This window comes from Balaenoptera physalus, assembly GCF_965194825.1.
Source record: "Balaenoptera physalus genome assembly, chromosome: X".
Taxonomy (NCBI): domain Eukaryota; kingdom Metazoa; phylum Chordata; class Mammalia; order Artiodactyla; family Balaenopteridae; genus Balaenoptera; species Balaenoptera physalus.
In genome coordinates this window covers 44,393,199-44,410,916 of record NC_138903.1, presented here as the reverse complement: position 1 = coordinate 44,410,916, position 17,718 = coordinate 44,393,199, and the positions used below count along the sequence as shown (strand labels likewise).

The 17,718-nt window shown below is 39.4% G+C and overlaps 1 protein-coding gene across 3 annotated transcripts in view; it reads left to right on the top strand.

Moving 5' to 3' along the window:
* The window catches only part of DGKK (diacylglycerol kinase kappa), a 171,299-nt gene extending 158,927 nt beyond the window's left edge, over positions 1–12,372 (top strand). For all 3 annotated transcript variants that reach the window (XM_082445122.1, XM_082445121.1, XM_082445123.1), the window contains one exon: positions 1,554–12,372. In XM_082445122.1, coding sequence (XP_082301248.1) covers positions 1,554–1,633 — 80 coding nt within the window. In that variant the 3' untranslated portion in view covers positions 1,634–12,372. The remainder of the gene's footprint in view (positions 1–1,553) is intronic.
* Positions 12,373–17,718: the final 5,346 nt, after the last annotated feature.

Below are 17,718 nucleotides of genomic sequence, written 5' to 3'. Positions count from 1 at the left end.
TGCCGCATGGTACAGCCAAAAAAAAAAAAAAAAAAAAAAAAAAAGCTCCTTAAAAAAAAAGAAAGTGATATGGACACTGACAGGGAGAGAACCTGAGAGGCAACCTTGCTTTGTGATCTCTGTGTTATAAACAGCTGAAGAGAAAAATGAGAACAGCCAGTTACCTTTCTGCTTGACCCATTCCTTTCCTCAGTGGATAAAGTATGGCAAAACAGTCATATTTAGATCTCTTTCCCAGTCAAATACAACTACAAGCTTTTGGTCCTGCTCCAGAAAGCAGTATTTTTTTTGCATTATTATTTTTTTAACATCTTTATTGGAGTATAATTGCTTTACAATGGTGTGTTAGTTTCTGCTTTATAACAAAGTGAATCAGTTATACATATACATATGTTCCCATATCTCTTCCCTCTTGCATCTCCCTACCTCCCACCCTCCCTATCCCACCCCTCTAGGTGGTCACAGAGCACAGAGCTGATCTCCCTGTGCTATGCGGTTGCTTCCCAATAGCTATCTATTTTACGTTTGGTAGTGTATATATGTCCATGCCACTCTCTCACTTTGTCACATCTTACCCTTCCCCCTCCCCATATCCTCAAGTCCATTCTCTAGTAGATCTGTGTCTTTATTCCCATCTTGTCACTAGGTTCTTCATGACCTTTTTTTTTTCCTTAGATTCCGTATACATGTATTAGCATACTGTATTTGTTTTTCTCTTTCTGACTTACTTCACTCTGTATGACAGACTCTAACTCCATCCACCTCACTACAAATAACTCCATTTCGTTTCTTTTTATGGCTGAGTAATATTCCATTGTATATATGTGCAGTATTATTTGAGATGGGTTGGGGGTGTCAGTGCTGGGCACCTACAGGGTCAGGAACAGGTTCCACGACCTATCTAAACACTCTTATTCTTTGTTATAGTAAATCCCTGGAAATGCAAAATTTGTTTCATTATTTGAATTTTGGTTCCACCCCTTCTTCAGAATTGGACTTAAATGTTCTTGATATGTCAGTGGGGCTCAAAAGAAGGTTCCCTTAGAATTGTCAGTTATGCCAATTCTGATGTCATTTGTCTCTCCTAAATTCTGAGCCTAGATGACCTGGAAGCTTGAGAGAGATGACCATAGTGGACATGGGGGGGAAGGGATGGAGGGTGATGGTTTGTTTTGTTTTTCTGAGGAACTGAGACTTCATACAGATGCCAAGAGAGAATCTCCTGGACCAAGTTGTGTTTGGTCCAACTGGTTTGAGTCCCTAAGAATCTGCCAGTTGGGAGACCCACGGTGTTTGAGAGTCTTTCTGAAGACTCTGAAAGGGTCAATAGCAGTTTCATGGATTATCAGGTTCTGAGAACTCATCCCATTTGTGTTTGGCTTGCATGGCATCAGCTGGTTTTCTAAGATGGTTTAAAAATGGTTGCTACAATACGAACAAACCAGTCTGTCTCCTAAAGGACTCTTTGTTTGCTCTCTTTAGCGTCCATACATTTAGGCATCTGGCAATGTGCTAACCTCATTATTTCTATACTTGCTTTTTTTTCTATAAAGGAAATTTGTGGCACCGCAGACATCGTGAAGATGAAGCAAAAAATGATGATCCTCCAACACCATCAGGATCTCAACTATAACCCTTGAAAGCTGGAAGGAGAACTCACAACATTTAGGATTCTACTAAAAACTCTTGAAACCTCAATACAGGCTAGACTAAATTATTTCAGAACAAACATGAGCACCACCAAGAAAGACCCTCCAATTCTTTACACTAATACATTTTTTTCCTGGACTCAATCAGGTCTCCTTAGAGGTTTACATTTTCTCATTGGCCAAAGATTCTTGTTCCGAGTTGTCTTGTTCAGTTCTCCTTCTCTTCGTGCATCTTGAGCAACTACAGTATTTAATTGAACTAAGCTTTTTGTGAATGGCCTGGGATCTACAAAGGATTCAAGGGAGTTCACCTTTTCAGGGAGTTGGGGAATGTTTTTCTCTGACTGGCAGAGAAACTGTTGATGCTAGGGAATGAATGAAAGAAATACTCTCAGGGAGATGAGGAGAGGGGTCAGGACAGCCAGGCTTGGTGGTGTTTCTCCCCCAATCCCTGCCAATTGCAACTTGTGACTTCAGAAGGTCTCTCCTAGTAGGCTTATTAAGATGAGAACTAGGTCCTGGGGGCTTGTCCACTTGCCTCTTACAATGACCATGTGAAATCTTTTCTTGTGGTGACTGCTCTCTCTGCAAACCCTTTCTGTTTTTCCATGTGCGCATGTATGTCTTTGCACATGTCCAGGTGGTGCTCTGGTGGCTGGGTGGGCCCATTGGTTGGAACTCACCCCTATGGCAACCATACAGGCTCCCCTCCTACTGCCTTGATCCTAGCCTGCATGCCTCCATGGAGTGTTTGCCTGCATTCTTGCTGGATTTTTTAACTAAATGTTTTGCTGCTGTGCTGCAGTATAGTTATGTATAGAGACATATAAAGATGTATATATATAAATATATATATATATATTTTTAAGAACTGAAAATACAACTCGACCTCTAAATGACCCTATAATTTATTGTGCTAACCCAGGAATCCCTCCCCACCCTGATCCCATCCTCCACCCCCATTACCCTACACACACATATGCCTCTACCAACTGCCCTAGTTCTTGGTGGAGCTTCTAATCTTTTGGTGCATTTTCAGTGTCTTAGAAGTGGCTGGGATCTACCTATGGCCCAGCTGATTCTGATGCCCCCTTAAAATTCTGAGCCAGGCCACAGAAAGGGGAACAAAAACACCAATGCCCTAGAGAAGGGGGCTAAGCTGGCATGCTGCCTTTTTCGCTCTATCTGTCCTGGACTCTACATCAGCAACTGCCCCAACCTGTGCTGTTCCCTTCCCCAATAAAAACTATATGGAGCAACCAGGCCTTGAGCTCTGTGACTCAGATGTCTGAGCTAGGGACTGCCTGACAATCAAGTCACAGCCTAGGCCCTTCCCCACAAGCTCCACCTTGGCCTGCATCTTCTGGGCAGGCTGTTGGTTAAGTCCCCAAATCACTTTTGAATCTCCCTTCTTGCTCCTTTCCCTTGAGTACAGAGGGACATTCAAAGTGACCAGAAAGTACATGGGCCTGGGAAAATGGAGGCTAAAAGCTTCTGCTTCTCCCATGGTTCTTCTTCCAAATTTCTCATGAAAACAAACCAGGCCAAAATTGCTCCAGATCCCAATTAGCATTTTTTTGAATGCCTGCGCCCAGTCAGGCAAATCTAATCAAACTCCAGTATTTCTCCAGTGGTTCTCTCATGTCCGCCTTGTATCCCCACCCACCCTCAACTCATACCTTTGAGTAAGTGTCCCTTCCCACTTATCAAGAGAAAGCCGAGAAACTGTCCTCTCCCCACTTCTCAGACAAACTTAGCGTGCTCAGTTACCTGACTCAGTCCAATCGCTGGTTTATCGAGGTGCACAATCCAACTCTAAGCACTGGTTCTCAACTCTGGAACTCCACCAGCCTAGCCCACTTAAACCAGCCACCTGTGTTCCACCTCTGCAGGGGTGAGGAGAAAAATACTAACAAGGGGATAGTCCCCAGACGTCTGATTGCTGTGCCAAACAAACAAAAAAGTCCTAGCTCTACAACTAGGGAAGAAAGTTAATGGGAAAACATTTAAAACTTATTTAAGCATCAGAATATGTTAACTTACTGTGTGTATTTAAGTGGGGAATGTGCTGTTGCTGTGTCTTTGGCTTTCTCCGCATTACTCTTTCTTCCCAGGAGGAGGTATTAGATCAAATCAATAAGGTCACCGTTGCAGCCCAACTTGGCTCCTCCGTGGCTGCACACATTAACAGCTGCACACACGCTCACTCACAGAGTTGGGAACCAAGTTGCATTTTTTTCAGAAGAGCCTTTTTCAAAATGAAAAATTTCCAAATGAGCAAATTTAAGGAAACAAAGGGAAGTCCTGGGAGAGGGTAGCTTTTACTTGGCAGTGCCTAAGCAGGGCTGTGTCTTGTAATTATTTTTATCACCAATGACAGTAAACTGTAATAGTACTCCATCTCTTGTGTTTACTTTGCTGACTTACTATCCGTCTTTGTATGTTGTAATGCTACTGTTGCTCTGTTGTACCATCTGGATTCCCTTTCACCCACCCTATCCTTCCACCCTGAATCAGAATGATATTGAATGAAACCACTAAGATTGGAGGCTGGAGTCAACTCCTGGAACAGAATTGATAGGGGATGAGGCCCAGGAGCAGGTGTGGCTTGCTAAATCCCTTGGTTACCTCCTAAACTGCTTAGTTACCAGTTGTTTCCCAAAACAAGGAAGACAGCTTTGCTGAGCACCTGTTCTTGCACATACTAGCTTGAAAACAAAGCAAGAAGTGGTGATCTCTTTCTCAAGGGAGATGGCCCATCCTCTGGAAGCATAAGCTCCTTTCAGGACTTCATGGTTAACTACTTGCAGTAATATAATTGTTCAGGTGGTGGGACCAGACACCAAATATCCATCTCGATTATGTTCAAAGTTGACATCAAGAGCCAAAGTTCTGGAGTTTGGTTGCATCTTTGGAGCACTTTCTGAGGGACTGATTGAATGGGCAATTCCTAGCAAGAAGAACAGTGGGGAAGGAGAATGCCAGTGGATTTGGACTGCCATCAACTGCTTTTGGTGTCAATACTACAGGAGGTCAGCAGCTATCAGTCACCTCACCGGAAAAGGGCCTGTGTTGTGTCCAAAGGGGCAAGGGAAGAATAAGGAAGACATCTTCAATTTAATAAATTAGGTTAAAGTTGATCAGAAGAAACAGTTGGGGTTAATGTCATCTTCCCTCAGGACACAAGTAGAAGAATTTTAGTTTCATAAGAAGTAGAAACTAATACCAAAGCAACCAAACCCATTAGCACCATTCCATCCTGTAAAGGACCTTGATCGGCTTTATGGTTTGTGGAATTGCATTTGTCTACTTGTCTGCTAATCTTTAATCTATGTTTTTTTGTTTATTTGTTTTGTTTCCTCAGAGGCCCCTGCAAGTAAGCAGCAGGGCCAGGGGCTGATTGGGGGAGGAAACTGGGGTAGTTATGGGGTAACAGAAAAAAGCAGAAAGAAAAGGTCCACAAAGTGTGCCTATTCCTCCTCCCCACAAAATGGAACACCAGTCTTCAAAGTTAATAAAGTTTTGCTTCTTAAAGTATTTTAATAAATGGATAAATATAATCAACACCAGTGTCTCATCATTTACCTCAGCATGGGAGGAGTTGAATGGTGGTGGAAATGGGGAGTGGGCTTGGGTTGTCATCCAAGCTCTAAACAAGCCACATGTGTGTAGGGATGGCAGGTGGCGAGGGGTGGGCAACAGCAGCAGCACAAACCAAGACTCTCCATCAGGGTGATCATAACACTAAAAGGGCTGCCACAAAAAGTTCTAAAACCTAAAACAACTCAGGACAATCCTATGGGGGAATACCTGCCACTGTATTTGTTTTAGAAGCCAACTCTCTGCAGGATCCAGATTCCAATGAAATGAACTAGTTGCAGGGGAGGTGAACTGAGGTAGAGTACAGCCCAGATTGCTAACTAGATGCATAAATGCAAAAAGTACCTCGAAAAACTTTCGACAATACAATCTGCTCCCCTAAACCATACATCACATACTCCTCTCCCCTCCATAAAGGTTGAAGTGGGAAGGAGTGTTCTGTTCAGATGCAAAATTGGCTAGGCCTAGGATCGAAAGTGGTTCAATTTCTGCCCTACTAACAGTGACCTTGGGGGAACCAGTTATTTGTCACATTTAATAGGGAGGCAACTGAGGCTGTACTAGACCAGGATTCCACAAAATGCTACACCAGTGTGAGAACTCAGATATTCTAAATCCTTGACTTTCCAATACGAAAAACTGTCTCTTACTTAGAGACAAAACAGTTGTGACCTTCAGGACCACAGTCTACCTCCATAAAAACAACATTCTTATGCTTTATGAGAGAAACAGCCCTATTGCTGAGGAGCTATCACCAGGGTGGGCCCTGTAATTCCTGCTAAGAAGTTTAGACTACATCCTATAAAGCTAGTAAAGTACCATCAGAATTGAATTTGTCTGTTTTTTAAATTACCATACGATAAAATTGCTTTTTTTTTCTTTTGGTGTGTAATTCAATGAATTTTAACACATGTAGATATTCATGTAACCACCACCACTACCAGGATACAGAAGTTTCCACTACCCCATTAATCTCCTTTATATCATTCCTATATAGCTACACCTTAACCCTACCTCTAATCACTGATCTATTTTTCCATCCTTATAGTTTAAGGAATGAATGTCACACAATATGTAACCTTTTGAGGCAAGCTTCTTTAACTCAGCATAATGCCTTTCAGATTCTTCTTTTGTTTTGTGATCAACAGTTTGTTCCATTTTATTGCTGAATAGCATTCCATTGTATTGATCTACCAGTTTGTTTGTCCATTTAGCCATTGAAGGACCTTTAAGTTGTTTCCAGTTTTTGGCAGTTATGAATAAAGCTGTTATAAACATTCATAGCCAGGTTATTGTATCCACTTCTCTAGGATAAATACCCAAGAGTGTTATTGCTGGATTATATGGTAGAATCATGTTTAACTTGATAAGAAACTTCCAAATTATTTTCCATAGTGGCTGTACCATTTTGCATCCAAACCAGCAATGCTTGAAAGTTCCATTTGCTCCACATCTTCACCAGCTCTTGGAATTCAGTAATTTTCATTTTAGCCATTCTAATAGGTGTTTAGTGATACCTCATCATAGTTTTTCCCTAATAGCTAGTGATGTTGAACACCTTTATATGTGCTTATTTGTCATACTTAAATCCTCTTTGGTAAAATGGTTGCAAATTCTTTTCTCTCTTTTGTAATTGTGTTTTTCATTTACTTATTGTTGAGTTTTCAGAATTCTTTAAATATCCTGGATCCAAGTTCTTTGTCAGATATATGATTTACAAATATCTTCTGCCAGTCCATAGTTTATCTTTTCATTCTCTCAACAATATCTTTCAGAGGAAAAGTTTTCCATTTTATTTATTTATTTTTTAGGCCACGCCATGCAGCATGCAGGATCTTAGTTCCCCAACCAGGGATCGAACCCATGCCCACTGTACTGGGAGTGTGGAGTCTTAACCACTGGGCTGCCAGGGAAGTCCCTAGTTTTACATTTTTATAAAAAGAACAATCCATCATTTTTTTTTCTTCTATGGACTGTGCTTTTATGCATTATATCTAAAAATTCTTTCTCCAACTCAGTGGTTCTTAACCAGGGGGGACTCTGTCCCCAGGAACATTGGGCAATGTCTGGATACATTTTTGGTTGTCATGACTTGCAGGGCATGGTGTTACTGGTCTCTCATGGGTAAAGGCTGGGGATACTACTATATATCCTACAATGCACAGCAAAGTTTCCATGACAAAGAATTATCAGGCCCAAAATGTCAATGGTGCTGTTGCTCAGAGACCCCGATTTAACCCTATGTCACAAAGATTTTCTTTTACATTGATTTCTAAAGGTTTTATAGTTTTATGTTTTAATTTTAGATCTATGACTCATTTTGAGTTAATTTTTGTATAATGAATAAGATTTAGGTGAAGGTTCATTCTTTAGCATATGGATATCCAACTGTTCCAACATCATGTATTATAGCAAAAAAGACTGCTTTTATCACTGAATTTTTTGCACCTTTCTCAAAAATCAAACAGCCATAATTGTGTGGGTCTAATTCTGAACTCTCTACTCTGTTACATTGTTCTGTCTCTCTCTTCCCCAATAACCACACCATATTCATTACTTTGTAAGCTTTATAACAAATTTTCAAATTGGATGGTGTGATTCTTTCAACTTTATTCTTTTTCAAAATTGTCTTAGCTATTCTAGTTCATTTGCCCATAAAATTTGAGAATCAGTTTGTCTGTATCTACAAAAAAAAATCCTGCTGGGATTTTGACTGGTATTGAGTTCAATCTACAGACCAATTCAGAAGTGACATCTTTACTCAGTTGACACTTCCATTCCATGAATACCTTGTTTCTCAATTTGCATGATTTCTTTTATCAGCATTTTGTAGTTTCTACCACACAGATTTTGTAGATGTTTTATCAGATTTATACCTAAGCATTTCACTTTGGGGACCTACTATAAACGGTATTTAAAGTTTTAATTTCCTTGTACATTGTCAGGATACAGAAATGGGATTGATTTTTATGTGTTGATTTTGTGTTCTGTTACTTTGTTAAGCAAACATGTTAGTTCTAGGAGTTTTTCTCTCTCTTTTTTATTGTAGATCCCTTGATATTTTCTACACATATGGTTATGTCATTTGCCCAAAGGAAGTCAATTTTACTTATTCTTTTCAAATCTGTATTCTTTTTACTTCTTTTTCTTGTCTCATTGCACTGGATAAAACTTCTAGTATAATATTGAATAGGACTGGTGAGATTAGACATCCTTGCCTTGTTTCTAAGGCAAGGGGAAAGTATTCAGTCTTTCACCATTAAACATGATGTTACATGTAGATCTTTGGAAACAACCTTTATCAGGTTGAGAAAGTTTCTATCTATTCTTAGTTTGTTGATAATTTTTATCATGGATGAATGCTGAATTTTGTCAAATGCTTTTTTCATATCAATTGATATGTGATTTTTCTTCTTTAAACTGCTAATATGATTGATTACATTGACTGATTTTCAAATATTGAACCAGGTTTGCATTCCCAGGATGAACTTCATTTGTTTGAGTCATACTATTTCTGGATTGGATTTGTTAAGGATCTTGAGTCTATGTTTATGAGAGATACCGATCTGTAATTTTCTTTTTTTATACTGTCTTTGTCTGGTTTTGGTTATATGGATAAAGCTAGCCTTGAAAAATGGGTTGAAGTGTTCCCTTTTCTGTTTTCTGGAGAGATAGTGTAGAATTGGTGTTAATTCTTCTTTAAATGTTTGGTAGAATTCACCAGTGAAACCATCTGATAATGGAGACTTCTCTGGGGGGAGGTTTTCAACTATGAATTCAATTTCTATATTAGTTATAGGACTACTCAGGTTATCTATTTTATCTGGATGACATTTGGGAGTTTGTAGTTTTCAGGGAATTGGTCCATTTCATCTAAGTTGGCAAATTTATGTGCATAGAGTTGTTCTTAGTATTCCCTTAATAGCCTTTTAATGAATATGAAGTCTGTAGTGATTTCCCCTCTTTCATTCCTGATATTGATGATTTGAATCTTCTCTCATTTTTCATTGTTTAGCCTGGCTAGAAATTTACCAATTTTACTGATCTTTGCAAAGAAGCAGTTTTGGGTTTCATTGATTTTCTCTATTTTTCTTCTGTTTCCTATTTCATTGATTGTTGCTGTTTCTTTCCTTCTGCTTGATTTATTTAGTTCTTTTTCTAGTTTAAGGTGGAAGCTTAAGTTATTGATTTCAGATCTTTCTTGTTTTCTAATATGAGCTTTTAATGCTATACAGTGCCCTCAAATCACTGCTTTTTGCTGTATTCAACTAATTTTGATTCATTTTCATTCTGTTCAAAATATTTCTAATCACTCTTCGGACATTTCTTTGACACATAGATTATTTAGAAGTATATTATTTAATTTCCAAGTGTCTGGAAATTTTACTATTATTTTTCTGTTACTGATTTCTAGTTTAATTCCATTGTGACTAGGGAACACATTCTGTATGAGTTCAATTATTCTTAATTGGTTAAGGCTTGCTTTATGACCTAGGATATGGTCTATCTTGGTGAATGTTCCACGTGCACTTAAGAGAATGTGTATTCCTGCTGTCGTTGGGTGGAGTAAAATATCAGTCAGATTCAGTTGATTGATGTTGTTGTTCATTTCTTCAATATACTTTCTGATTCTGTCTGCTTATTTCCATCAATTACTAAAACTATAATTATAGATTTTTTCCACTTCTCTCTGCTCTGTCAAGGTTTGCTTCTTGAATTTTGAACTTCTGTTATTAGGAGCAAATACATTTAGAATTATTAGGTCTTCTTGGTGAATTGACCCTTTTATCAATATATAATGTTGTTCTTTACCCCTGGCAATTTCTTTGCTCTGAAGTCCATTTTGTCTGATGTTAATATAGCCATTTCAATTTTTTTACATTAGTTTTTTTCTGGTTTATTTTTTTAATTGAAGTATAGTTGATTTACAATATTATATTAGTTTCAGGTGTACAACATAGTGATGAAATATTTTTATAGGTTATACTTCAATAAAGTTATTATAAAATATTACCTATATTCCCTGTGCTGTACAATATATCCTTGGAGCTTATTTATTTTATACAAAGTAGTTTGTACCTCTTAACCCCTTACCTTTATGTTGCCCTCCTCTCTTCCATCTCCCCACTGGTAAACACTAGTTTCTTCTCTATATCTGTGAGTCTGTTTCTGTTTTGTTATATTCATTCATTTTTTTAGATTCCAACATATAAGTGATAACATTATTTGTCTTTCTCTGTCTGACTTATTTCACTAAGCATAATACCCTCCAGGTCTATACATGTTGTTGCAAATGGCAACATTTCATTCTTTTTTAAGGCTTTTCATTCATTTTTTTTCTTTTTAACATCTTTATTGTAGTATAATTGCTTCACAATGGTGTGTTAGTTTCTGCTTTATAACAAAGTGAATCAGTTATACATATACATATGTCCCCATCTCTCTTCCCTCTTGCATCTCCCTCCCTCCCACCCTCCCTATCCCACCCTTCTAGGTGGTCACAAAGCACCGAGCTGATCTCCCTGTGCTATGCAGCTGCTTCCCACTAGCTACCTATTTTACGTTTGGTAGTGTATATATGTCCATGCCACTCTCTCACTTTGTCCCAGCTTACCATTCCCCCTCCCCGTATGCTCAAGTCCATTCTCTAGTAGGACTGCGTTTTCATTCCCATCTTGCACCTGGGTCTTCATGGCCTTTTTTTTTCTTCTTCTTAGATTCCATATATATGGGTTAGCATACGGTATTTGTTTTTCTCTTCCTGACTTACTTCACTCTGTGTGACAGACTCTAGGTCCATCCACCTCACTACAAATAACTCAATTTCGTCTCTTTTTATGGCTGAGTATTATCCCATTGTATATATGTGCCACATCTTCTTTATCCATTCATCTGTTGATGGACACTTAGGTTGCTTCCATGTCCTGGCTATTGTAAATAGAGCTGCAATGAACATTGTGGTACATGACTCTTTTTGAATTATGGTTTTCTCAGGGAATATGCCCAATAGTGGGATTGCTGGGTCGTATGGTAGTTCTATTTCTACTTTTCTAAGGAACCTCCATACTGTTCTCCATAGTGGCTGTATCAATTTACATTCCCACCAACACTGCAAGAGGGTTCCCTTTTTGCCACACCCTCTCCAGCATTTATTGTTTGTAGATTTTTTGATGATGGCCATTCTAAACAGTGTGAGGTGATACTTCATTGTAGTTTTGATTTGCATTTCTCTAATGATTAGTGGTGTTGAGCATCCTTTCATGTGTCTGTTGGTGATCTGTATATCTTCTTTGGAGAAATGTTTATTTAGGTCTTCTGTCCATTTTGGATTGAGTTGTTAGTTTATTTCATATTAAGCTGCATGAGCTACTTGTAAATTTTGGAGATCAATCCTTTGTCAGTTGCTTCATTTGAAAATATTTTCTCCCATTCTGAGAGTTGTCTTTTCATCTTCTTTATGGTTTCCTTTGCTGTGCAAAAGCTTTTAAGTTTCATTAGGTCGCATTTGTTTATTTTTGTTTTTATTTCCATTTCTCTAGGAAGTGGGTCAAACAGAATCTTGCTGTGATTTATGTCATAGAGTGTTCTGCTGTGTTTTCCTCTAAGAGTTTGATGATGTCTGGCCTTACATTTAGGTCTTTAATCCATTTGAGTTTATTATTGTGTATGGTGTTAGGGACTGTTTTAATCTCATTCTTTTACATGTAGCTGTCCAGTTTTCCCAGCACCACTTATTGAAGAGGCTGTCTTTTCTCCATTGTATATTCTTGCCACCTCTGTCAAAGATAAGGTGCCCATATGTGCGTGGGTTTATCTCTGGGCTTTCTATCCTGTTCCATTGATCTATATTTCTGTTTTTGTGCCAGTACCATACTGTCTTGATTACTGTAGCTTTGTAGTATAGTCTGAAGTCAGGGAGCCTGATTCCTCCAACTCCGTTTTTCTTTCTCAAGATTGCTTTGGCTATTCGGGGTCTTCTGTGTTTCCATACAAATTGTGAATTTTTTTGTTCTAGTTCTGTGAAAAATGCCATTGGTAGTTTGATAGGGATTGCACTGAATCTGTAGATTGCTTTGGGTAGTATAGTCATTTTCACAATACTGATTCTTCCAATCCAAGAACATGGTATATCTCTCCATCTATTTGTAACACCTTAAATTTCTTTCATCAGAGTATTATAATTTTCTGCATAAAGGTCTTTTGTCTCCTTAGGTAGGTTTATTCCTAGATATTTTATTCTTTTTTTTGCAATGGTAAATGGAAGTGTTTTCTTAATTTCACTTTTAGATTTTTCATCATTAGTGTATAGGAATACAAGAGATTGCTGTGCATTAATTTTGTATCCTGCTACTTTACCAAATTCATTGATTAGCTCTAGTAGTTTTCTGGTAGCATCTTTAGGATTCTCTATGTATAGTATCATGTCATCTGCAAACAGTGACAGCTTTACTTCTTCTTTTCCGATTTGGATTCCTTTTATTTCTTTATCTTCTCTGATTGCTCTGGCTAAAACTTCCCAAACTATGTTGAATAATAGTGGTGAGAGTGGGCAACCTTGTCTTGTTGCTGATCTTAGTGGAAATGGTTTCAATTTTTCACCATTGAGGACGAGGTTGGCTGTGGGTTTGTCATATATGGCCTTTATTATGTTGAGGAAAGTTCCCTCTATGCCTACTTTCTGCAGGGTTTTTATCATAAATGGGTGTTGAATTTTGTTGAAAGCTTTCTCTGCATCTATTGAGATGATCATATGGTTTTTCTCCTTCAGTTTGTTAATACGGTGCATCACGTTGATTATTTTGCCTATATGGAAGAATCCTTGCATTCCTGGGATAAACTCCACTTGATCATAGTGTATGATCCTTTTAATGTGCTGTTGGATTCTGTTTGCTAGTATTTTGTTGAGGATTTTTGCATCTATGTTCATCAGTGCTATTGGCCTGTAGTTTTCTTTGTGACATCTTTGTCTGGTTTTGGTATCAGAATGATGGTGGCCTCATAGAATGAGTTTGGCAGTGTTCCTCCCTCTGCTGTATTTTGGAGGAGTTTGAGAAGGATGGGTGTTAGCTCTTCTCTAAATGTATGATAGAAATCACCTGTGAAGCCATCTGGTCCTGGGCTTTTGTTTGTTGGAAGATTTTTAATCACAGTTTCAATTTCAGTGCTTGTGATTGGTCTGTTCATATTTTCTATTTCTTCCTGGTTCAGTCTCGGAAGGTTGTGCATTTCTAAGAATTTGTCCATTTCTTCCAGGTTGTCCATTTTATTGGTATATAGTTGCTTGTAGTAATCTCTCATGATCCTTTGTATTTCTGCAGTGTCAGTGGTTACTTCCCCTTTTTCATTTCTAATTCTACTGATTTGAGTCTTCTCCCTTTTTTTCTTGATAAGGCTGGCTAATGGTTTATCAATTTTGTTTATCTTCTCAAAGAACCACCTTTTAGTTTTATTGATCTTTGCTATCGTTTCCTTCATATCTTTTTCATTTATTTCTGATCTGATCTTTAGGATTTCTTTCCTTCTTCTAACTTTGGGATTTTTTTGTTCTTCTTTCTCTAATTGCTTTAGGTTGTTTATTTGAGATGTTTCTTGTTTCTTAAGGTAGGATTGTATTGCTATAAACTTCCGTCTTAGAACTGCTTTTGCTGCATCCCATAGGTTTTGGGTCGTTGTGTTTTCATTGTCATTTGTTTCTAGGTATTTTTTGATCTCCTCTTTGATTTCTTCAGTGATGTCTTGGTTATTAAGTAGTGTATTGTTTAGCCTCCATGTGTTTGTATTTCTTACAGATTTTTTCCTCTAATTGATATCTAGTCTCATAGCATTGTGGTCGGAAAAGATAGTTGATACGATTTCAATTTTCTTAAATTTACCAAGGCTTGATTTGTGACCCAAGATACGATCTATCCTGGAGAATGTTCCATGAGCACTTGAGAAGAATGTGTATTCTGTTGTTTTTGGATGGAATGTCCTATAAATATTAAGTCCATCTTGTTTAATGTATCACTTAAAGCTTGTGTTTCCTTACTTATTTTCATTTTGGATGATCTCTCCATTGGTGAAAGTGGGGTGTTAAATTCCCCTACTATGATTGTATTACCATCAATTTCCCCTTTTATGGCTGTTAGTATTTGCCTTATGTATTGAGGTCCTCCTATGTTGGGTGCATAAATATTTACAATTGGTATATCTTCTTCTTGGATTGATCCCTTGATTATAATGTAGTGTCCTTCCTCATCTCTTGTAATAGTCTTTGTTTAAAAGTCTCTTTTGTCTGATATGAGAATTGCTACTCCAGCTTTCTTTTGATTTCCATTTGCATGGAATATCTTTTTCCATCCCCTTACTTTAAGTCTGTATGTGTCTCTAGGTCTGGAGTGGGTCTCCTGTAGACAACATATATACGGATCTTCTTTTTGTATCCATTCAGCCAGTCTATGTCTTTTGGTTGGAACATTTAATCCACTTACATTTAAGGTAATTATCAATATGTATATTCCTATTACCATTTTCTTAATTGTTTTGGGTTTATTATTGTAGGTCTTTTCCTTCTCTTGTGTTTCCTGCTTAGAGAAGTTCCTTTAGCATTTGTTGTAAAGCTGGTTTGGTGGTGCTGAATTCTCTTAGCTTTTGCTTCTCTGTAAAGCTTTTAATTTCTCGGTCAAATCTGAATGAGATCCTTACTGGGTAGAGTAATCTTGGATGTAGGTTTTTCTCCTTCATCACTTTAAATATATCCTTCCACTCCCTTCTGGCTTGCAGAGTTTCTGCTGAAAGATCAGCTGTTAACCTTATGGGGATTCCCTTATGTGTTACTTGTTGTTTTTCCCTTGCTGCTTTTAATATTTTCTTTGTATTTAATTTTTGATAGTTTGATTAATATGTGTCATGGCATGTTTCTCCTTGGATTTATCCTGTATGGGACTCTCTGTGCTTCCTGGACTTGATTGACTGTTTCCTTTCCCGTATTAGGGAAGTTTTCAACTATAATCTCTTCAAATATTTTCTCAGTCCCTTTCTTCTTCTCTTTTCTCCTGGGACCCCTGTAATTCGAGTGTTGGTGCATTTAATGTTTTCCCAGAGGTCTCTGAGACTGTCCTCAATTCTTTTCATTCTTTTTTATTTATTCTGCTCCACAGTAGTTATTTCCAATATTTTATCTTCCAGGTCACTTATCCGTTCTTCTGCCTCAGTTATTCTGCTATTGGTCCCTTCTAGAGAATTTTTAATTTCATTTATTGTGTTGTTCATCACTGTTTGTTTGCTCTTTAGTTCCTCTAGGCCCTTGTTAAACGTTTCTTGTATTTTCTCCATTCTATTTCCAAGATTTTGGATCATCCTTACTATCATTATTCTGAATTCTTTTTCAGGTAGACTGCCTATTTTCTCTTCATTTGTTAGGTCTGGTGGGTTTTTGCCTTGCTCCTTCATCTGCTGTGTGTTTCTCTGTCTTCTCATTTTACTTAACTTACTGTGTTTGGGGTCTCCTTTTCGCAGGCTGCAGGTTCGTAGTACCCATTGTTTTTGGTGTCTGTCCCCAGTGGCTAAGGTTGGTTCAGTGGGTGGTGTAGGCTTCCTGGTGGAGGGGACTAGTTCCTGTGTTCTGGTGGATGAGGCTGGATCTTGTCTTTCTGGTGGGCAGGTCCACGTTTGCTGGTGTGTTTTGGAGTGTCTTTGACCTTATGATGATTTTAGGCAGCATCTCTGCTAATGGATGGGGTTGTGTTCCTGTCTTGCTAGTTGTTTGGCATAGGGTGTCCAGCACTGTAGCTTGCTGGTCATTGAGTGGAGCTGGGTCTTGGTGTTGAGGTGGTGATCTCTGGGAGATTTTCGCCGTTTGGTTTTACATGGAGCTGGGAGGTCTCTTGTGGACCAGTGTCCTGAACTTGGCTCTCCCACCTCAATGGCACAGCCCTGACGCCTGGCTTGAGCACCAAGAGCCTGTCCTCTACATGGCTCAGAATAAAAGGGAGAAGAAAAGAAAGAAGAAAGTAAAATAAAATAAAGTTATTAAAATAAAAAATAATTATTAAGAAGAAAATTTTTAAGTAAAAAAAAAAAGGACAGACAGAACCCTAGGACAAATGGTAAAAGCAAAGCTATACAGACAAAATCACACACAGAAGCATACACATACACAGTCACAAAAAGAGAAAAAGGGAAAAAAATATATATATCTTTGCTCCCAAAGTCCACCTCCTCAATTTGGGATGATTCGTTGTGTATTCAGGTATTCCACAGAGGCAGGGTACATCAAGTTCATGGTGGAGATGTAATCCGCTGCTTCTGAGGCTGCTGGGAGAAACTTCCCTTTCTCTTCTTTGTTCGCACAGCTCCCGGGGTTCAGCTTTGGATTTGGACCCGCCTCTGCTTGTAGGTTGCCTGAGGGCGTCTGTTCTTTGCTCAGACAGGACAGGGTTAAAGGAGCAGCTGATTCGGGGGCTCTGGCTCACTCAGGCCGGGGGTAGGGAGGGGTACGGATGCGGGGCGAGCTTGGGGCGGCAGAGGCCACCATGACGTTGCTCCAGCCTGAGGTGTGCCGTGCATTCTCCGGGGGAAGTTGTCCCTGGATCACAGGACCCTGGCAGTGGTGGGCTGCACAGGCTCCGGGAGGGGAGGTGTGGATAGTGACCTGTGCTTGCACACAGGCTTCTTGGTGGCTGCAGCAGCAGCCTTAGCGTCTCATGCCCATCTCTGTGGTCCGTGCTGATAGCCACGGCTCACACCAGTCTCTGGAGCTCCTCTAAGCGGCGCTCTGAATCCCCTCTCCTCGCGCACCAGGAAACAAAGAGGCAAGAAAAAGTCTGTTGTCTCTTCGGCAGCTCCAGAGTTTTTCGCGGACTCCCTCCTGGCTAGCTGTGGCACACTATCCCCCTTCAGGCTGTGTTCACGCCGCCAACCCCAGTCCTCTCCCTGTGATCCGACCGAAGCCCGAGCCTCAGCTCCCAGCCCCCGCCCACCCCGGCGGGTAAGCAGACAAGCCTATCGGGCTGGTGAGTGCTGATCAGCACCAATCCTCTGTGCGGGAATCTCTCCACTTTGCCCTCCGCACCCCTGCTGCTGCGCTCTCCTCCGTGGCTCTGAGGCTTCCCCCCTCCGCCACCCACAGTCTCCACCCACAAAGGGGCTTCCTAGTGTGTAGAAACCTTTCCTCCTTCACAGCTCCCTCCCACTGCTGCAGGTCCCGTCCCTATTCTTTTGTCTGTTTTTTCTTTTTTCTGTTGCCCTACCCAGGTACGTGGGGAATTTCTTGCCTTTTTCATGTGTGAGGTCTTCTGCCAGCATTCAGTAGGTGTTCTGTAGTAATTGTTCCACATGTAGATGTATTTCTGATGTATTTGTGGGGAGGAAGGTGATCTCTGCGTCTTACTCTTCCGCCATCTTGAAGCTCCTCCTCATTCATTTTTGAATGGTATCTATTTTTGTCCTTTTGCTCTCAATCTATTATATTTGAAGTGAGTTTCTGTAG